At 42.8% G+C, this 22196-nt stretch overlaps 1 protein-coding gene across 2 annotated transcripts; it reads left to right on the plus strand.

Annotated features, from left to right (window-relative positions):
- Positions 1-2722: 2722 nt before the first annotated feature.
- On the plus strand, positions 2723-22148 carry dennd2db (DENN/MADD domain containing 2Db). 2 transcript variants are annotated; one of them, XM_060068220.1, is made up of 14 exons: positions 2723-3239; positions 13801-13900; positions 14653-14813; positions 15086-15195; positions 17011-17080; positions 17703-17780; positions 17940-18080; positions 18644-18792; positions 18994-19174; positions 19275-19325; positions 19416-19497; positions 19883-20125; positions 21100-21297; positions 21406-22148. In XM_060068220.1, exons 2-13 carry the CDS (start codon positions 13810-13812, stop codon positions 21183-21185), a joined length of 1443 nt encoding a protein of 480 aa, XP_059924203.1. In that variant the 5' UTR covers positions 2723-3239; positions 13801-13809; the 3' UTR covers positions 21186-21297; positions 21406-22148. The 2 variants fall into 2 exon arrangements, with proteins under 2 accessions (XP_059924203.1, XP_059924204.1); XM_060068221.1 differs by having other exon boundaries at positions 2723-3152.
- Positions 22149-22196: the final 48 nt, after the last annotated feature.

Raw genomic sequence — 22196 nt, forward strand, 5'->3', positions numbered from 1 at the left:
CACAACTTTTGTGAGCTTTCTTTCACAATTTTCTCCCTGTATCCTCCAGGGATACCTAAGAATTCAGCTCCTCTGAATTCTAATGCATTATGTTCTGCTTGTTGTTTTATGTCTGGTCTTCTGCTGTACCAAAACGGTACAAGCTCTTGCTTGTAATTCTTCCAATTTGGTGTGTGCGCCAGGCCTTGCATTTAGAAGATCATGCCTTTTGCACTCGGCTTCCTAACTTTCCCGGAAACTGCTCTAAGCTGGCTCTCTGTCCTCTTTGGCTTGCTGAGATGTTTGTTTGTCTGGAGGAGAGAGCTGTCCTTCCACAGGCAGTGCTACCTCCGTCCTTCCCACTCCGTTCAGCTACAGGGGCCGACATTGAAGAACAGCAATATAAACATACTGTTTTGTAAGGTGCAATATGAATAAAGTTAGTATTATATTAACTATATTATATATATTATTATGTAAACATACATATTTACTCAGATGCAGATATAAATGTAATACCAATAACACTTTCATAGATAAGACTGTACTCACAATGTGCACATTGAGTGATCATTGTGCACAGGTTAAAGGTCCCATGGCATGCTGCTTTATGGATGCTTTAATATAGGTATTAGTGGGCCCCTAGCCGAGTATTTGAAGACGTTTCCGAAATTCAGCCGTGGTGCAGTATTAAAGCCACTACAAGCCAGTCGCACTATGAGCTTCCCCCAAACGCGCCGTTTCGGTGTCAGTAGCTTTAATGCAAATGAGGAGAGAGGCGGGTCAAGGATGAGGGTGGGGGTGCGGTACCATGCGCTCTGTATTAGACCCCGAAGCCGCCGCCAGGCGCCACCATTTGCGCCACCATTTGCGCCATTTCGAATTTCAGCCACCGCCAGCCAATAATTGTAAAAGCCAAAATAAGCCGCCATCTAATAAACTTTGGCTGAGCCCGCTAGAATTATTTGCATCAGGTAATAATTCTATCACATAGTAGGGCTTTGACTCCGAATGTGAATGAAGTATTGATTAGACAGCGATTTATTAGAAACCTAATAAACCGTTGGATCACGTAAGACTGGTAACCATAGCAAAGCCGGTAAACAAACCTTGCAAAGCCCAATCCAGGTCTTACTGAAGGCATTTAATGTTCAAAATATTATTAATAAATATTCAAATATATTCGAATATTTATATTAATAAACAAACAAACTTCGAATATGATTTTTGGGCAAAAGTCAAAGCCCATCACACAGAGACATACACAAGAACATTTTCAGCCATGAAAAATTTGGCGGCTGCAGCAGCCATTTAGGTTTTGGCTGAGCCGGCTAGCCAGCCAACTTCATCAGCCAGCCATTATTCTCAAAACAAATGGCTTCGGGGTCTACTCTGTATACAGTGGATATATCGCCATGGCGAGGCGCACACAGCCTTTGACCGTGTTCTGTAAATACTCTAGAACACTCCGGGTGCCCCGGGCGGGAGCCCTGGAGCTCTATATCTAAATAATATCATATTATACATAGATATCTATATCATATAATATATATTATCACGGCCAAAAGCTGTGTGCGCCTCCAGACGACGCGCGCCTCCAATTCCTTTTCAACCATGGCTGAGATAACCATGGCTCAAATAAGAAAGAAGTGGACAACACTTGCGTTACAGTGTGTGTATTCACACCATAGATAGTATATAAAATGGATGTAGCATCCGGGCAAACCTCAGTTATTCCAACTGCATCCAATTCTCTTGGCTTATGAGCGTCACCATCTTGTCATAGTTTGACTCTGCCCCATTTCCTCTAACCAAAAAAGGCCATCTAGGTAAGCAGTCACTCAAGAGGCTGCACCCCTAATTATTCATACATTTTAACCTCTAATTAAATAAAAGCTAGGATGCAAAAAAAAAAATCCCCCCCCTCAGCATTGTCATAGAGAAGGAACTAAACATACTAACTAGAATGTTTTTTTGGACCAGGCTGTGAATAGGTTTAATAAGACTGTGAAAACGGCCTGTTTAACAAGTGAGTCAACTAAGAATTGCTCACTTTTGGTACCCCCTCGTAGTGGCCACCCGGTGCTACTGCAATGTTTGTCACTTCCGCATTGGATGCTGGTAGAACTCGCTGTGGTTAGGGCTTGATTCACACACACGTGGCGCTCGCACGGTCGTAGCTCATTGGGCAAAGCAGAGAAAGGGGAGGTAACATGTCCCCGTATGACGACATACAGGAAAAAATCTAAATCGACTCGTCTGAGCTTTGTTTACACCTAAGGCCATTTCTAGCTACTGGAGGACCATAGGCAGGCTAGAGGAACTCATATTAATGTTCACTCATAGAAAACCTCATAAAGTGACATTTTCATGCCATATGGGACCTTTAAACCAGCCATCACCACCCCCTCAGGGACAACGTCTGCATGGCAGCGGATCACCATTATAATGGTACTTTACAATAAACTGGATTCAACATCCCCACCTGCATCCCTTGTCTGGCAGGGATCCTAGCAATTGGCATTGCTAGTTAAGCAACATCCATCTATGCCATACTCCACCTAGGTGAGTATTATTGGGCTCCTCTGGACAAAGGCCGCCGGGTGGTGATGTTAGAAATCTGGTGTATCGTAAAAGTGAATCGGCCATCATCCAAACATTACCGCAAACATATATATTGTCAGTGAATTTGTCCCAATACTACCTGACCGATGTCTGGATTTTTTAAAATAAACTTGTAGCTCTTAAATCTTACATTAAACAGCACATTTAAAGTTGCCAGAAAAGGGAACCTGTATTGCAGAACAGGGACAGCAGTGAGAGGTAGGCTAGAATACTCTGATACGTCTGCTTTCATTTCGTTCGGACACAGGGTAAGAGGGTGTTGCCTCTGAGTTTCTGACAGCCCTATTCCAGACATTCAAATAGGCCTACGTGACTTGATTCAGGCGAGTTGGAAACGCGTTCACTTTATTGATCATAGCAGAACCGTTCAAAACGCACCTCCTCGGCACCGTGCGCTATCCTAGACAGAAGAGCCGCTCTCCAACAACACAGCTCGACTGTGGTGTACCTCCTCGGTACAGCCTAGCCGTATCACAGACTCCTCTAGTAGGCTACTGTAAACCTCCTCATCTGCTACCGGGAGGGACATTGGAAACGATAACACAAAGGTCTGTCCACCCCGTCAAACTGTTTATTTCGGCTCTTCTAGCGCGTTTGTGTATGCGGAAATTTTAGATGCCCTTCGACTATTAAAGGTAGGTTTAAAGCTCGACTTGACTGTCTAAAAAACACTGTCCTTCTTCTGTCGTACAGTGGAATTAAATTATTTGAGATGTTTAGCCTGGTAAATCAAATTTCCATAGCTGATGAATACGCAAATACTGAAACTATTTATTTAGGACAACCTTATTTGTTATCCTTATTTATTTAAAGTAACCTACCCTCCCTTTTTAGGCTTCTAAAAATAGCCAACCGTTCTTGCTCAGGAGCAACCAGATTTCTAGCATTAGTAACCTACTAATTTCTAAATGTTGTCTTTTCTAATTTGGGCACAAATAAGAAAGTGCCAAAAGACGTCGGAGAGTAGGCTCTCACGCCGTATCATTAGTAGAAAAAGGAAAGTGTTCGGCCCGAAAATCTAGACAATAAAGAACTCCATCCACGCAGGATACTCATCCTAAGGCCACGTGTTCCGTAGTCCTCCCACTACTGGAAGAGTTTATAATTACGTTTTTACATTGAAACATTATTACATGAATAATAGCTGCCTCCCTTGCTGAGTATCAGTTGAGTATTCGTATGGCCTGGGCATATATTATGTGTTTGTTGGGGTAGTAACTGTTGTGGAACATTGCCTTTTCATTGTAAAAGGGAACACAAGACAATTGGATAAGATGAGTATTGGATGATGTTGTTAATGGAGAACCTTTATCAGGTTTCTGAGAAGGAGAGATGGAGATGTTCTCGATTACGCACATAGTAAATTAAACCGATCAGGATGGGTAGCAGACACACAGAACTGAGTAAATGATTGGCACAGAACCAGGACTATTCCTGTATGGCCTACATTACAAGAGGAAACCAAAACACATTACTGGCAGTACAACAACATAAAAAGCACGTCCTTCTGGTTTAGCCAGTCTTTGCAAAGGGAGTTTGTCCTACTCAGCCTTAAGGTGATGAGTTACTGGTGTTAGTCAAGTTTGTCTTACTGATGCAGCCTTTAGGTGATGAGATATGGGTGTAAGTCTAGTTGTCCTCCTGATACAGGCTTGAGGTTATGAGTCACTGGTGTGAGGGCCTATCTAAGTCTCGTTTGTCCATCTGGTAGAATCAGATTTATTGCCAGGTTTTCACATAAAAGGAATTTGTTTTGGTGCAGAACAAACATGTATTGAGACAAGACAGGCCGAAACTTCGCTAACTGAAAGAATTTCACACAAGGTATTCACAGCCAACTCACAGCCTATCCGAGCTGTCGCCCTTCTCAAGTGAATCATGGGTGTAGGCAGTACTCCTAGATGCTAAACTGTGCCTCGGTCTTTCTTCCAGCAGTTTTTTTGTTTAACAGTGTAACCCACACATGCACGCAGAGACACACGCACACACGCACGCACGCACACACACGCACGCACACACACACACACCAAACACGTCAAATGACGCGTTTGGCATCATTTGGCGTCATTTCGATAGAAGGCAAAGGGGAGACTGGTTTAGACTGATATTTATTTATATATTCATTTATATTACAATAGCGATTTTATAATAATAGAACGCCGGCTCTAAATGGGCGAAGTACCCCTGTAATTATAAAAGTAGGACATCCATCCATCACCCCCTATTTATACCCAAGTGGCAGATTGAGGGTCTTCCTTAACACAATCTGGTCACTCACAATCGTTATTTGTCGAGGGTTCTCGAGGGTCTTTCGTGTGTTGAGGTTGCCGATATAAAACACAATAAAGCGCGGAAGATTAACGAATATAGCCGATGTGCCCAGGAAAATTCCCGAACGACTTGCGATGTCTTACGTTATACTCCCGTTCTATTCCCGATTATAGCCGATTAGCCCATAGCAACACCTGGTAACCGATTCTACCCCGATAGACCCAAAATTAACAAACATGTTCGTTCTTTGCCAATGTTGCCCGATGTTGCCCGATCATTGAGCATTTCTTCCCGTTTCTTCCCGTTGTCTAACGATGTTCCCGGGAAGAGTAACAGTGTTTCCCGATGCAACCACGCTATTTGCCGATGTTATAACGATAGCTGCTGATTAAGCCATCGGGGCCCACTATCAGGTAGGTGTAAACCCCCCAATAGTTTGCTGGGCGCAATGTTTGGCGTCCATGTTGTTGGCTTGTTACAGTAATCTATCTTAGATATGACTAATTGCTTCACCATCATGAGCTTGATACTTTCGTCAAGATAGCGACCAATGGTTCTCAGGTTCATCATTGTCCAGCTGCATTTCTTCTTCACACTGTTGATCTGTCTTTCCATGTTGAGGGATTTGTCGAACTTCACTCCAAGGCTCTTCCAGCTATCCCCTTTGCACTCAGTTGGTAGAATTGTCGTGCTTCCAAACTGCAGGCTGACATTGAGTTCACATTGTTTGAGGACATGACTCTTGCCTAGCACCAAGAGCTCGGTCTTTGATTCGTTGAGTTTCATGAAGTTGTTGACCATCCACACTTTTATTTCTGCAAGACATCTGTTGGTTCTGTCTTGAACATCTGTAAACTGAGATGCATGATTTGGATGAAACGAGATGTAAAGCTGAGAGTCATCTGCGTATAGTTGGATATCAAGTCCATATTTCCCTGCGATTTTCTGGGGGGCTTTGATGTAAAGGATGAAAAGAATCGGCCCCAGGAGTGATCCTTGGGGGACTCCAAACAACAACTCCAAGAAGGATGAGAGCGTATCATCAATCTTTACACAGAAATATCTCTTCTCAAGGTAGGACTTCATCCACTGCAGGGCGCTTCCGGTGACACCATAGTCATTCAGTAGCTTTTCCAGCAATACTGTGTGGTCGATGGTGTCAAACGCTGCACTGAGGTCAAGCAGTACAACAATGACAACATTGCCAGCTCCAATCTCCCTGTTGATATCATCACACATTCTAACCAGCAGTGTTTCACAACTGTGATCAGGGCGGTATCCAGATTGGACCTCTGAGTAGAGACTATGTCTTGAGAGATGGACGTTGAGTTGGTTCAGCACAATTTTCTCAAGAATCTTCGAAATAGCAGAAAGGTTGGAGACTGGTCGATAATTGCTAAGGATGTCAACATCAGCATTGTCCTTCTTCAGAGTTGGTTTGATGACTGCTTTCTTCATGTCAGATGGAAAAGTTCCGGTCTTTAACGAGGAGTTGATGATGTGGAGTAGAACAGGCGTCAGCTCTTTTACACAGTCTTTAAGAAGAAATGTTGGGATTGGATCCAGGCAACAAAACTTGTTGGACATCTTAGAGAGTAAGTCTTTGAGTTCATCAGCTGTTATCTCAGAGAAACTGTAGAATCTGCAGTCTTCATCAAGAGTAGGGTCTTTGTTGAGGGGTTGGTCTTTGTCAGTAGCAAAAGAGGGTTCCTCAGCTGCTGTAGGAGTTATACTCTTTTCCTTCTCTATACCATCCCGGATGGTAGTAACTTTATCTGCGAAGAAATCTTTGAAATCTTCAGAAAGTTTAACGGGATCTTTGTAGTTTGGAAGGTCTTGAGCATCATTTCCAAGTAGTCTATTGAGCTTCTTGTAGAGTGTTTTAGAGTCCCCTGAGGGGGATTTGAGAGAGGCATTGTGGTGAGCACATCTCTTGACATACTCAAAACAAGTGAACTCATCCCTAGCTCTAACATACTCCGATCTTGCCACACGCTGTTTTGGTCCTGGCGACTGTATAACATGAGGCAACTCCGATCTTGCAAGGTCTTCTTCTTCTTTGCTCTTCCTCCAAGCACGTTCAGCCACTCTTCTTTTGCGTCTGAGAATGCGGAGTTCCAAGTCCAACCAGGGCATCGGGTTCTTCATTATTTTCTTCTTGATGAAAGGGCAGTGCTTATCCATTAGCTGAGTCAGCACAGTGTTGTAGAGAATGACAGCATCGTCTGCTGGCATGTCTTCAGGGAAGTCCGCTAATTTTGAGTCGATTAGTTCTTCTTTGAATTGTTCTGCATCAATCATTTTGAAATTTCTGTAGGTCATAAACTTGTCTTTAGGGATCTTTGGCTTAATATCAGCATCAAAGAGTACAAGGAAGTGGTCAGATTTGGTCCTTGAGGGGCAGATCTTAAACAAGCTCAGTTTCCTTCTAAGGGCTTTGTTGGTAACTACAAGGTCCAGAGTTCCACCTTGGTCATGGGTTGGCTCAAGTGGAACGTGCTGGTACAGGTCGTGGTCTTCCAAGAGTTGGTAAAACTTCTTGGGGAGTGTTCTTCGGGTCTTTCCATATGAAAGTTGAAATCCCCAGCGATGATAGGAGAACCAGGTTTCCCTGAGAGGTCTTTGAGATACTCATCAAATTCCTCTAGGAAAGCACACTCAGTGAAACTAGCTTTCTTGGTGTACGGAGGTCGATAGATGTTTACCAGTCTTACAGTATCTTGTTCAGAGTGCAAGAGTGACTCCATGACTTGAAAAGACTTGTACTTCGTGACTTTGCTGTTGGATTTTAACTGAACAGTATCCCGGTAAAGCATGGCTATTCCTCCACCACTCCTGTGTTTCCTCGGGTCCGATATGACATCCCATCCATAGTCTTTGATTTCCATCAGCTTGGCCTTGTTCCCATCTCGAAGGAAGGTTTCTTGCACAAAACAAATGTCACAGTCAACATCTTGAAGATGTTCTAGGACTCCTACTGTCTTGTTGACTAGAGATCGGACATTAAATGTTGCTATCCTTAAACTCGTCCGAGGCGTGCTTTGGCCTCTTTGATCCTCTGTATGTAGGAGTTTTTTGCCTGTTCACATCCGGCTGTCCTAGACATAATGGCTGCTCGCTCTCTTACAAACGAGGGACACAAATTGTCAGAGGCTTTGTGTGTTGCTGCTGAGTTCTTCTCGGAGGGATTTCTGCTCTTGCAACAGTTGGAGCACTTCATCTTCTTGATCTTGTTGTCTTTCTTGTTCATGCAGTCCCTTGAGGTGTGACTCCCCCCACAGTAGAAACATGTAGGGTCTTTGTCTTTACAGTACCTAGAGTTAGCCATGTGACCGAATTCTTGACAGTGATAGCACTGAATGACATGAAAACGGTCTGTAACATAGTGCTCACTGAGGTCAATGTTTACACAGTCTCCATTTCGCCTTATTGACTTCCGGGTTTCTGCACTGACTTGGATTACAGCGTATCTCTGCTTGTCATCAAAGAACACAACCTTGATGGATTTCATATTCTCGTTCTTCTCCAGGAGCTTCTCTTCAAGGGTCTCTTTGCTGATTATGTCAGTTGGAATATCCCGGATAGTTAGTTTGGGATCCAACTTCTTTCTGTCTTCAGATTTCGAGGAAACCTTGTACTTCAAGGAGAGGGCTTCTTTGGCTTCATCCAGGTGAGCTTTTGAAGCGAAGTTGAGGATTGCAGTTCCCCCAGATACTGAGGCCTTCTTCACCGGAACCTTTTTTAGGGTTCCTTTGACGTCCCTTTTCATCGCAATCCAATCTACATCCGTGATAGGCGCTGGATCCTCTTGGTCTCCACTGACCCCATCAACAATCCTTTCAACCGTGAGAGTATGTCTGACAGGGAGCTGTTTGTCTTCTTTGGTCTCTTTAGGGTTGCCCTGTCCTGTAGTAGGCAATGTAGCCATAGCTGCTTTCAATAAATCAGGTATTACATCATGGAGCTGCTTCTTTATTATCTCTTCAAAGTTGGGGAAATCCTGTGGGACAGAACTTGTGACATCTTTAGTATCTGCAATAGTTTTACAAAGGTTCAGAGCTCTCATGGAGAAAGCGAACAAATCCTTGATAGCTGTGAACATGAGAGCTCTGGAACTTGTGTTTTCCAGATCCTCCAGTTTCTCTGCTGTCTCAATAGTTTTCATATCTTTTGTCTTCAGGGATTTCCGGTTGATGTGGTCCAACTCATCTTTCATCTTTTTCCATTCTTCCATGGATACGGGTCGGGACAGTCTGACACAAACCCGGAAGTGTTTACTTCTTTGTGAATCAGACGTCCAGGACGGTCCGTTTTAGTTCTCGTTTTAGTTCTCTTAAGTGTAACTGTTCAATTCAAACAAAATACTAAATCCAAATGCTAAACGCGTTTTGTCCAACTTGTTGTATTGGGTATATGAATTGGGACGATGTGACACGCGTGGTCCGCCGGTCCGCCGGAAACATCCGACGATCATTTATAATTTATATAATTTATATTTATAAATAATACATAGCAAGTGTTGACACGTAAATTAAAGGAATTGCATATGTAAGTTACAATTACAAAATCATTGTTCGCTACAATCAAGCATGGCACGTTGTTGACGGAAGACGCACTGCACACGTGATTGACGCATAGAGTGAAGGACAGCTCAATCATCAGAGAAGAAGACCCATCTACAGCTTGAAGTCAAGAGAGATATGGTTCGTGTTTGTGTTTTCCCCGGCTGCGGAAAAAAAATGAAAAGTTACACTCCAGAAACTTTCCATAGACTGCCATTGCGGTACAATGACTGATCTCTGGTAGACCAGTGGCTTATTTGTTCTGAATATGGACATTGAGACGCCAATCAAGACACTAATGCAGAAGGATCACCGTGTCTGCAGTGCTCATTTTGATAAGGACAATTTCATCATTCCCAAAAGAGCTGCTGACCCAAAGAACCCAAAAAGAGTTTCATTGAAGAGAAATGCAATCCCTCGAGTGCGGCAAGTGGCTACGGATAGACTTGAGGTAAAGTTGTTTGCTTATTTTTCGTGTTATATGATTGTTCACAATTGGTGTGGGGGAGGATGCGTCACGAAACAAAGTTATAAGCTCTAACTTCATTCGAGGAAGTGAAAAATGATCTTGTGAGTTGTCCAGGTAGGCCAACCTCAATTTATTGTGTATAAGGATTTGTGGTGGGAATTTCCGGACCACGTCACTTGTTTTCTGTGTCAACCGGGTAGAATAAAGTAATCAGAAAGTTTAACAATTGTGGTCATATTTGTGTAAAAACGGTACAAGACCATACAACAAACAATAAAACAAACGTTGCAAGGAGAAGACCATTCCATTGGCTAAAGCCAGGAATTCATATTGCCAGGGCAGCATTGCCCCCCAATACTATCTTACCATTTGGTTAATAAAATGGTAATCTATCAGTGGAAGCTGATAATGGACTTCTCCTTGCAACGTTTGTTTTATTGTTTGTTGTATGGACTTGTGACGTATATTACCAAGTATATGACCGCAATTGTTAAACGTTCTGATGACTTTATTCTACCCGGTTGACACAGAAAACGATTGACGTGGTCCGGAAATTCCCGCCACAAATCCTCATACACAATAAATCGAGGTTAGCCTACCTGGACAACTCACAGGATCATCTTTCACTTCCTCGAATAAAGTTAGGACTCATAGGACTTATAACTTTGTTTCGTGACGCATCCTCCCCCACACCAATTGTGAACAATCATATATAACACAAAAAATAAGCAAACAACTTTACCTCAAGCCTATCCGTAGCCACTTGCCGCACTCGAGGGATTGCATTCCTCTTCAATGAAACTCCTTGTGGGTTCTTTGGGTCAGCAGCTCTTTTGGGAATGATGAAGTCGTCCTTATCAAAATGAACACTGCAGACACGGTGATCCTTCTGCATTAGCGTCTTGATTGGCGTCTCAATGTCCATATTCAGAACAATAAGCCACTGGTCTACCAGAGATCGGTCATTGTACCGCAATGGCAGTCTATGGAAAGTTTCTGGAGTGAAACTTTTCTTTTTTTTTCCGCAGCCGGGGAAAACACAAACACGAACCATCTCTCTCTTGACTTCAAGCTGTAGATGGGTCGTCTTCTCCGGTGATTGAGCTGTCCTTCACTCTATGCGTCAATCACATGTGCAGTGCGTTTTCCGTCAACAACGTGCCATGCTTGATTGTAGCAAACAATTATTCTGTAACTGTTACATACATATGCAATTCCTTTAATTTACGTGTCAACACTTGCTATATATTATTTATAAATTATAAATTCAAAAAACGTTCCTCCTTGAACTGAACTCCGGCGCATTCGGCAATACAGGACTTCCTGTAAACACGAGCCTACCGGTAATGCTTTTAAAACTGTCGTTTTAAATAAACTCTGGGTTTGCAAACTAAGTTGTTTGTGCTTCGTTTTATGTGTAGGGACCCTAGTCATGCTACTGCAGAGGTTTGGTGCTATTTTTAACAATAATAGTGGTCAAAAATGCAGATTTAGAAGCGAAACTCAATGCCCCAAGCCAACAACATGGACGCCAGACATTGCGCCCAGCAAACTATAATACTCGATTTTCAATTAAAAAGGTATCTGGAAGGCTTATTTGATGGGTTTTCATGCCAAAACAAAGATCCTTGGTTCAATTTGTGCCGGAATTACACTTTAAATCTTCCCAGGGCTGGTGTGTTAATGCATATTCATTTGTACAGGACTGAGCAGCAGCCAGAGAGAACGTGGTGGTACACGGGGTTCCTTTTACAGAGCCACAGACATTTGCATAATGTACACCAGGATGTGAATAAATCTTTTGATTCTATAGAATCTGTCTCTTGAATTGTACTGTTTAGTTTGAAAGTCTCAGGAATGTAACTGTTATGCCGCTTTTCCACCGCACATGTAGCTCGACTCGACACGACTTGACACGACACGACTCGACACGGTAGCAGCACGGGTCCTTTTCCACCGCAAATAGTACCTCCTGGACGTGGGCGTGGTCGGCTGCACGAAAGGGCCGTGACGTATTTTTGTACGCGACGCAAACAACACCTACGCAACCCGGACAGAACCCACATAACAACAATGGAGGACATCGATGCGATGGTATTCGTGTTCGTATTATTAGCTGGCATGTTGAAGAAGTTGAAGAAGTGGAATATGTTGGCTGCGGCGCTGCTATGGCTGTTACCAGCATGGTTGCCATGTCGCTCTCGTGACTTCGTCACACTCTCTGGCCTCACTATCAGTGGCCGGCCGTCTGCCGACGTCACCTTTTAGCATCGGCTCAGCTTGCTTGGAACCTAGAGCGAGGCGGTACTAGAAAAAGCAGCCACTTCAGGTACCAGATACCATGTTTTCGCGGTGGAAACGCAAAAAATGCGAGCTGAGTCGAGTCGAGTCGTGTCGAGCTGGTACCATGCGGTGGAAAAGCGGCATTAGTGACATGCAAAAATGTATGATTAGAAAATAATCAGTTATTCATGCTCACCCAATTTTCCATCGAACATTGTACCAAAGATGATATATTAAAACAGTATAAAAATAGAACGCCCTAACGGCGTTTATTACTGGATAAAGTTAAATCTTTAATTATTTTTCAACCACAAATAGCCGAATAATTGATTGAACTGGTGAATCGAAGTTGACTTGTAAAATGCAGTTATGCATTCTAAAATGCACAACAAAACAGGAAGTAGAAGTATTTGCTGGAAATGAAACGAAAATGTAGCCTATCATTAAGTTTCTCTCTGGCTCTTGGCCTGCTAGCTGTTCTTTATTAGGCTATAAATTGTCTTGCAAAATGAGGCATTACATATCATTGTCGCCTTGCTCACAAACAGAATGTGGTCTCTTATAGTCTGTTAGGTTAAAGGACCGATCTGGGTGATCAAACCATATATAAATATCTAATTCTCAAGCAAGCAAGATTAGTAGGGTGTGGCTGGATAACCGCCACAGCCAACATTTGATTCCCACGCGGCAGGATGTCCTGGAAGCCGTTGATGCAGCGTGGAATAACGTAAAATAACAGATGGCATTGACTACACAATAGCCCTGCTCACCTTCAACACTGTCTACCAAGATGCTCTCACCAACCTCAAATACCTCCTACAACTCCTCAAATCCTTCCGGCCCCCTTAGGCTGCCACATAGTCCCCATCCCACACACAAACGGAAGTCGCCAAATTGTCGTCATTTGTGCGGATGACCCCCAGATCTGGAACTCCCTTCCGAGCCACCTGAGGGAGCATCAAACCCTCTCCACAAGCCTGGACTTTAACTCGCATGATCCACCTGGCTTTCAGTCTGGCCAATTGTGCAAAAAATATATACTTTTTTAATTAAGTTACCTCAATCACCTAAAAATCTGAAATGTGTCTATTATTGTTAATTTTTTCTACTAGCTGCTTGTTTTCCACTTGACAGTCTCAACTGACTTCTGTTAATTCATGTTGGATGAATGAATAATTATTCATCTTGGAATTCTACACGGGTCGAATTGTAACCCCTGTTACAATCATCCCCGGCCTCAAAAAGCTTAGGGATTGCACCAAGGGATACATTCCATTTGTTTGACCTTAATTTGACCAGGCAGAACACATAAACATTCAAATCTGTTTTGCACAGGTGATCCGTCCAAAAGGGTGGAAACGCACACAGCAAAATGCAACCAAATAACATACAGCAGTACATTTAGCGTTCCTCAGAAGACCAAAGACAAAAATTCAAGAGTTAACTGCGACGAAAAACGACAATCGCAGTCTGTTCCAATGCCTTCCCCGGTTTGGGTCTCATTCTATAAAGCTGAAAACGTTCCCCCAACACAGACCAGTAGACCACACCGGTTCATACTGAGAAGGAGCAGTTCCTCTTGGTAAAGACTCAGTGATTCTGTCTCCCCAGGGTGCAGAGATGTCCCGTCAGTCGGAGGCCAGGCAGCCGGGACCAACTAAGCGCCTCAGCTCATTATTTGTTTCTTTACAGGAGAAGCTCTCAAGAGACCGTAAGAATACATTGCATCGCATTACATTACAATGTAATGTAATGATGACAAGTTGGTCAAATATGACTGATAAATGGAATCATCTGGAACACCATTTACAGAAGCACACACACAGAATTACTTGAAAGAAGTAGCAGTTAAATTCTGCAGTCAACTGCGCAAATGTGTAATATTATCTTGATTGATTTGTTTCCCAAATGAAATACACAATTAATCTCAGTTTTTACAACTAAATCAATATAATCTTAATCAAAACAATTAAACCATAATAAAAGCACAAATAAAATACATATAAAAAATACATGCAAGAAAATAAATTTTAACAAAAAAAACTAAACAGTAGCGGCAGTAACTCACGGGGTAGAGCCGAGCGGGTTGACTGGTAACCGCCCTCGTGTATGAAAGTGTGAATCACTGTCAGTCACTTTGGATAAAGCGTCAGCAAAATCACCTAAATGTAAAATGTAAACATTTTGTTCCTCAAAAATGTATATTTATGTCGGTTTATTTTTATCTATTAAAATTAAAATAAACCATTCAAAGCAAAGGGTGTAAATATAAGGCGAGACAAGGTTCCAAGAGTAATTTTACCTGGGGCGCAAGTGCAATATAATCTAGTGATAGAGTTAGTCAGACACCGCTCCGGCCTTATGGCCAAACGCTCTGTAGCACCATACTCAGCAGTTCCTTTGAATGTATACAACAGCAACTCCAAGCCGGTTCTGAATGTGTGCATATTCTGTATATACCAGGAGAAGACAGAGTCTCAACACACGCCGGCCAACCTGAAACTACCGAGGCAGGGAGCCCAGCACCCAACCACTTCTTCTTTGAGTTCCTGGTGGTGGTCAGTCTACAGCAGAAGACCAAAGACAGCCCCTATGAGCCGCTCGTCATCTACAAGTTCCCTAAGGTGAGTCTGTTTGGATGTTTGCCTTGTCTTTCTGCTAAATCTCAAATTTCATCTTTGCCTTTATTTTCTCTTGCGTATGTATTTTATTTTATTATTTCATTTTATTGTACACTCTCTACAATGCATTTTTTTTGCTTTGCCTTTGATTTTGTTTTACTTATCTATTTTCTGTTATAATAACATTTTATTTTATGACAATGTTTCTATGAGTCTGCCTTGTGTATGAAAAGTGCTATATAAATAAAGTGGCCTTGCCTTACCTTGCGTCGTAGGAAATAGGCCTCAGTCCTCCGCAGAGGGAAGAAGAGAAGTCCCTGCAGGCCATCACATTGTTCTGTTTCCCTGAGGGAGTCAACTGGATCCCACTCACACAATACCAAAGGTTGGCAGCACTGGAGTATATCTCAATCGCTATATTGCAAGTGTGTATACTGCAATGCCACTTGCGCAATGTTAACGTCCATTTGCAACATACAACCAGTGATGTGCAATATGTGTATAAAGTGCTGTTCCTCAAAGCATTTTGAAAAGGGCAACCTTATGGATCGTGAGAACCATTAAGCCCAGTACATCCATTTTAATGCTGTTTGTGTCAATCTGCCCAATATAAAGTAAAGTTTGCATACCGGACTAACAGATCCACCGACGACGCAATAGCCATCGCTCTCCACTCAGCGCTGAGTCACCTGGAGAAAGAGGGGAGCTACGTCAGGATGCTCTTCATTGACTTCAGCTCAGCTTTTAACACAATAATACCAGACATTCTGATCCCCAAGTTAATCAACCTGGGGCTCCCACCACCCACCTGCTCCTGGATAAAAGACTTTCTGGTCAACCGACCCCAGTAGGTGAAACTGGGTCCTCACCTCTCCTCCTCCCGCACTCTCAGCACTGGCTCTCCCCAGGGCTGTGTGCTGAGCCCACTACTCTACTCCCTCTACATATCCGATTGCAGTCCCACCCACCCAGAGAACATCTTTGTCAAATTCACTGATGGCACAACGCTGGCGGGCCTTATAACAGGGGGAAACGAGGCGGCCTACAGAGATGAGGCCCTGAAACTTGGTGAGTGGTGTGTTTCTAACAACCTGGCACTGAACATCACCAAGACCAAGGAACTCATCCTGGACTTCCGACGGAACAGGGCCGCCCCTGCCCCCCTGTACATCAATGGTGAAGGTGTGGAGCGAGTGCAGTCCTTCAAATTCCTCAGAGTCCACATCTCTGCTGATCTCTCCTGGTCGGTCAACACCTCAGCGCTGGTCAAGAAGGCCCAGCAGCGGCTACACTTTCTGAGGGTGCTCAGGAGGGAGCATCTAAACACACAGCTGCTGGTGACCTTCTACCGTTCCACCATCAAGAGCCTGCTGACCTACTCTGTGTCAGTGTGGCACTCCAGCTGCACGGAGGCCGACAGGAAGAGACTGCAGAGGGTGGCAAATGTCGCGCAAAAAATCATCGGCTGCCCTCAGCCTTCCTTAAGCACCATCTACGGCTCCCGCTGTCTAAGCAGGGCCAGAGGCATCCTGAAGGACACCACCCACCCCGGCTACCACCTCTTCAACCTGTTGTCCTCTGACAGGCGCTTCAGGTCCATATATGCCGGAACAAATAGACTCAGGAACAGCTTCTTTCCCAAAGCTGTCACCATACTGAACTCAGATCTGCACTGATGTTTGTGGTCTTTACTGTGTATTTAAGTTTTACTGTGTCTTTAAATTTTTATTATATATTTATTTATTTATTTTATTATATATTGCTTTTGTATATTATTATATATAATATATTCGATAACATGTGTGCACTTTTAAGGAGCTGCTCATTGAATTTCGTTGTACTTTGTACAATGACAATAAAGCTTTCTATTCTATTCTATTCTATAACAAAAAATTGAAAGATTTGTTATCTGACGTCAAACTGTTACGGAAGTAGAGTTTGAGCTAAAACCTGCTGTTTCACTAACGTAATTAGGGGCGTTCCGGGTGGGTATGATGAATACTCCCCATGGCTCGGACTTCGATTTTAAAAACCTGTGTATATACGTCTGACTAAAGCAATGGGAAAAGTTGAAAAAGCATGATATCACCCCTTTAATGAGCACAAAAGTAGTTGTAGAACCTCTACTACATTGAGGCCTTTCGCCATAAGAATAGGGGGGAAGGGTACTAGTTGAATCTGTTTCTTTGCTGTTTCCTAGTGAGACCTTCTCCTTTGTTCTGACAGAGACGGACGGCACCAGGCGGAATGGCTTCTGCAGGCGGCTGTTGGTGAGTGCTGTCCTCTGTGGAAGATCTGAGTTATGACGAGGGATGTGCCATCCATATTGTTTGTGATATTCATACTTTGGGACCAGAGCCTTCAGTGTGGCAGCCGCCCCCTCTTGAAGGAGCTGCTACGTGCGGACAACTGAAATCTACCTGTTGAACGAAGGACTATAGTATATAGGTTTAGAGTTAGAGTTTATTCCTGCCATCCCTCCCGAATAGGGGTCAGTGTTTCCATATTTCGGGGGAGGTGAAGCAAGCTCTTGCGCGTTGTGTCTTTCTTTCATATTATCCAGGCCCAAGCACTCTGCTGCAGCCTGGACGCCCTCTCCTCTCCCCTCTGAACATAACAGATGAAGGCCAATAGTCAGACCCTTGTACAGAACTCAGAGGCCAAGAAGTAATGGAAATAGAATGCACTTCTAGGAGGTGTATATCTATAGGCAAACGTTAATTCTACCGTTTTATAACTGCTGTTTTTTGATTTAATTCTGTGTGTGTGCTTCTGTAAATGGTGTTCCTTATGATCAGTCATATTTGACCAACTTGTCATCATTACATTACATTGTAATGTAATGCGATGCAATGTATTCTTACGGTCTCAAAAAATTTTTGTTCCCTTCAGCCTCATGGAAGAGGAAAGCGACCTCCAGAGGCCTACTGCATCGTGAGCCAAGTTGCGTGCTTCGGCCTCTTCTCCAAGGTGATCCCCCTCGTGTTCAGCAGGGCACTTTGACCAAGCCTGGCCATTCCCAGATAGAAAAGGAATGGATTGTAGTGTAGAAAACCCAGCACTCCTCTTGCTGAATGCATTCATAGTAGAAGAAAACCACCAACATTTTATTGTAATCCTTTTTTGTAGATTTTTGATGAGGTGGAGAAGCGGCGAGAGAAGTCCATGGCGATGATCTATCCCTTCATGCAGAGCCTCAGAGAGGCGCCCTTCCCTGAACCTGGAGAAACCGTCCAGATCAAGAGCTTCATACCCGAATCTGGCACTGAGGTAACCACGGCAACCCCCACACGCACACCGCCCATTCCAGAGGGACTTTGAATCATTGGTTGAAATAATGGCAACAAACTAAAGAAAAAAACAAAACAAAAAACAAAAAGATCATTAAAGCGATGGACAACAGGATCCAAAAACATAAAATAACATATTACAGAGCAAGGTTGCCACTACACACAAACCACATTTGACCAAATCATTACCTTACAGCGCAATGTTTCCACTACACACAAAGCACATGTTACCAAATCATTACATCACAGCGCAATGTGTTCAATACACACAAACCCTGCCCAATCAGCATTCAGAATGTTGTATGTGAGGCAGAAAGGAACCACACAGCATTGGGTCTTCACTCAGTGCTGTTCCCACATGTATCTTGAGTTTACACCAGAATATTCCCCGTGTATCACCATGGGTTGTGTCTGGGCATGGAACAGCCTCCACTGTGCGCCGGTCTACTGCAGGGTCAGGCTCTCGCCTTCCATCCGGGCTTATGGGAGATCTGGTATTATTATTATCATGATTAATACCTAAATGTTTGTCTTACTTTATAGATAATAACGCTTACACGGCCACTTGAATCCAGGTTGGAACATGTGGACTTTCAGATACTCTTCTGCTACCTTTCCAACCAAGAGATCTTGCAGGTCTTTGCCTCCACCCTAATGGAGCGACGCATTGTGTTCATCGCTGAAGAGCTTGGGTATTTATACAAGTCATATCCATATGGGTTATTATTTTGGTCAAGTAGATGCTAGCTTTAATAGTAATATTTTAATTGCTCTGACTCCGCACATTCTTTTTACTGGATGTGGCTTAAAAATCGCCATTGGTTTATGATCTAAATAAAGGATATAAATCCCCAGGCAGGTTTGTGTGTAGTAACCCTGAGCCTGGTGTTCAGCACCTTATCGCAGGTCCTCCACGCTGTGGCGGCACTGCTCAGCCCCTTCGCCTGGCAGCACACCTTCATCTCCACCGTGCCCACTGTGCTGATGGAGGTCCTCATGGCTCCCACACCCTACCTGCTTGGGGTGCACAAGAACACGATGGATGGTGTCTTTGACAACGATGATGTGGACGATGTAAGTTTATACTTTATACTTTAATACAGCATCTCATTCTTCGTAGTGGTATGTATTTCTCTGTATATATGAAAGCAGCTTAGCCACTGTTGCCCATCAGATGCTGATGGTGGATTTGTCGTCCAAAGTGAAGGAACGATTTTTGTCATGCGTAAGTCAAATAATACAAATCAATTTATTCTGTAGTCAACCATCCCATATTTGATTGCTCAATGTTAAACGTCCACCTTCTCTGCCTCAGGTCGGAGATGAGGACTCTATAATCCCTGAGACACTCAAAAACGAGCTCCTTGAAGCTCTCTGTGCCAAGAAAGACCATTCCAGTAAGTCATTGGCATTTACATGTTCCCAATCATATATATATATATATATATATATATATATATATATATATATATATATATGTATATATAACAGGTAGTTAAACAGGTAGTACATGATGCTTAACACACACCTTGATAACCCTTAATAACATCATTATCACATGATGCTTAATACACACCTTGATTATCCTTAATAACATCATATGTACAGGATGCTTAATACACACCTTGATAACCCTTATAACATCATAAGTACATGATGCTTAATACACACCTTGATAACCCTTACTAACATCATTAGACGTACATTTTGAATTTCTGTTGTCCATCACTACAAGTTATCCAACCTCTATTATTTGTAACTTTGGAAACTTTTCCCCTTCAGCTCCGGAAGAGATCAACACCTTAGTCTCAGAGGCCTTTGTTTCATTCTTCGTCAAGACAGTGGGTCACTACTCAGCCCATGTGAAGCGCAGCAAAAGCCAACAGCCTGGAATTTTTCAAAGGAAGACCTTCTGCAAGTCAATAGAGAACAAGTCTCACCAGCAATTTGTCACCAACTTCATAGAGACCCAGATGTTTGATGTCTTCATTCAGGACGTAGAGAGACGACCGGCTTCCAATGACGGTTTGTATTGCAATTAGCAACACAAATGTTTGTTAAAGGGAGTTGTGTAAGCCCTCATTGGGGTACATTTCTCCAGCCATCTTTGGTTTACCCCCGTCTCCCTCTGGCACGTCTCCATCACTAGAGGAACGTCTCCCATATGCGTCTCTCAGGCTCTGGGCCGTCGATATTCCTATGAGCAATATTGATGGCCAGCCCATTGAGGCTTTCTTGAGATATTAGTGATAGAAGGTTTTCATTTGTTTGAGTTTAGAAAAACTGTCCAGAAGCCACTGTCACCAACACAGATTAAGGATATAGCAATGATCTCGCTGAAGCCAGAGACTTGTGGTTAAGAATTGAATGCTTGCACTAAAAGGTTTCGTAAACCTCCTTGCGCAATAGACATCAATGTTAAATCACAATTTAAAAATTCAGGAAATTTAGTGATGTTGACCACACTCATGGCTCTTAAAAGCATTGATAAAGAAAAATGTGTCTAGTGTATGTACTGGATAACTTGCAATTTGATCTGATTTGTGTATGATGATAGAAGCTTTTCAAATGTCCTGTAAACCTTTGAAACTGATCACATAATCTTATGGGTGTCACTGGCATCACCCAATCACGGAAGAGATGCCATGGTTGGTCAGAAATTAGCCAGATGCGGGCTAAAAAAGTATTGTCTCATTTGGAGGCCGGCAGTCCAATCCGACCGGATCTCCCACAGTGCATTTCACTGGGCTAAGTCTAACCAATCCCACTTAATATAGCTCTTAAATCTTACCTACAACAATCTAGTGATTATATCATTTCTTAGTTGCTCCATGAATGGAAATAAGTGCATTTCTTTACCTGACGCTCCCATTTCTATTTCTAGCTTTTTTAGCATTAAGTTTTTATAAAATTCCAAATCCATTGAATCAAAAAATTTTACTAAAAGGAAAATGTTTAATATCTGCAACATAAACCAACTATTACATTTGTTGTTGAAGGTTTCTTCTGCAGAAAAATTGCAGAATATGAAGAGACGAAGAAAGAGACAGACCGGATGCGATGGAGGAGAAGGTTTTTGGTGTAAATTGGGTCGGGAAAGGAATCGCTGTCCCAGCGCACCGGTGAGCGGATCTGATGTGTCGGAAGTTGTTGACATCGATGACATCGATGATGACATCGATGATGACATCGATGTTGTGAATTATTCCAATGATACTTCTGTCAACATGTTTGACGGGTTTCTTAATGCAATGAAGGGGACCAAGAAGTCTGGGCTAATGTGATGAAGGGGACCAGGAAGTCAGGGTTAATGTGATGAAGGGGACCAAGAAGTCTGGGTTAATGTGATAAAGGGGACCAGGAAGTCTGGGTTAATGTGATGAAGGGGACCAGGAAGTCTGGGCTAATGTGATGAAGGAGACCAGGAAGTCTGGTCTAATGTGATGAGGGGGACCAATACGTCTGGGTTAATGTGATAAAGGTGACCAGGAAGTCTGGGTTAATGAAATGAAGGAGACCAGGAAGTCCGGGTTTCATAATGTGATGAAGATGACCAGGAAGTCCGGGTTTCATGTGATGAGCCATATATTTATAATACAAATATACAGTACCGTGTTATATCATCTACAATATATAAAGTATTTATAGCACAAATTTGAAAAGATGGATTGACTTGCAAGGAAATCTTTTGGAAACAGTGAATTACATGTCGTTTGTCATTTGTCTTGTAGCTAATGCCATAACTACTCAAAGTACTCAAACTTTGTACTTTGTACTTGTAATAATAAGGGCTAAGCCACACATCCACTCAGGTAAATGTCCAAGTACTACTACTACTGTCTTATAAAGTTTAAGTAAAGGAGTGCTTGCTCCAAATGTACATGTTCATTGTTGGCATTGTTTGAGATTGAAATCAACCATCACCTCTGTAACTCCCGCAACTGTGGCTATTTAAATGTACAATTATTTTGCAGTAATATTTGTATATTGCAAGCCATTGCAACCAAATATCACATTATATAAATAAATTAAATTGCCCAATACAATACAGTATGTTTAATGGTATATGATGAAATGATCTAAGCGTCTTAGAGTA

Source organism: Gadus macrocephalus, chromosome 13 (assembly GCF_031168955.1).
Source record: "Gadus macrocephalus chromosome 13, ASM3116895v1".
NCBI classification, from domain to species: domain Eukaryota; kingdom Metazoa; phylum Chordata; class Actinopteri; order Gadiformes; family Gadidae; genus Gadus; species Gadus macrocephalus.

Excerpts from the sequence above, each read along its gene's own strand:
- dennd2db (XM_060068220.1), top strand. The coding sequence starts at position 13,810 with ATGTCCCGTCAGTCGGAGGCCAGGCAGCCGGGACCAACTAAGCGCCTC. Across the intron at positions 17,781-17,939 it reads GCTTCGGCCTCTTCTCCAAG|ATTTTTGATGAGGTGGAGAA; the intron begins GTGATCCCCCTC and ends CCTTTTTTGTAG. Across the intron at positions 20,126-21,099 it reads ACGACCGGCTTCCAATGACG|GTTTCTTCTGCAGAAAAATT; the intron begins GTTTGTATTGCA and ends TTGTTGTTGAAG.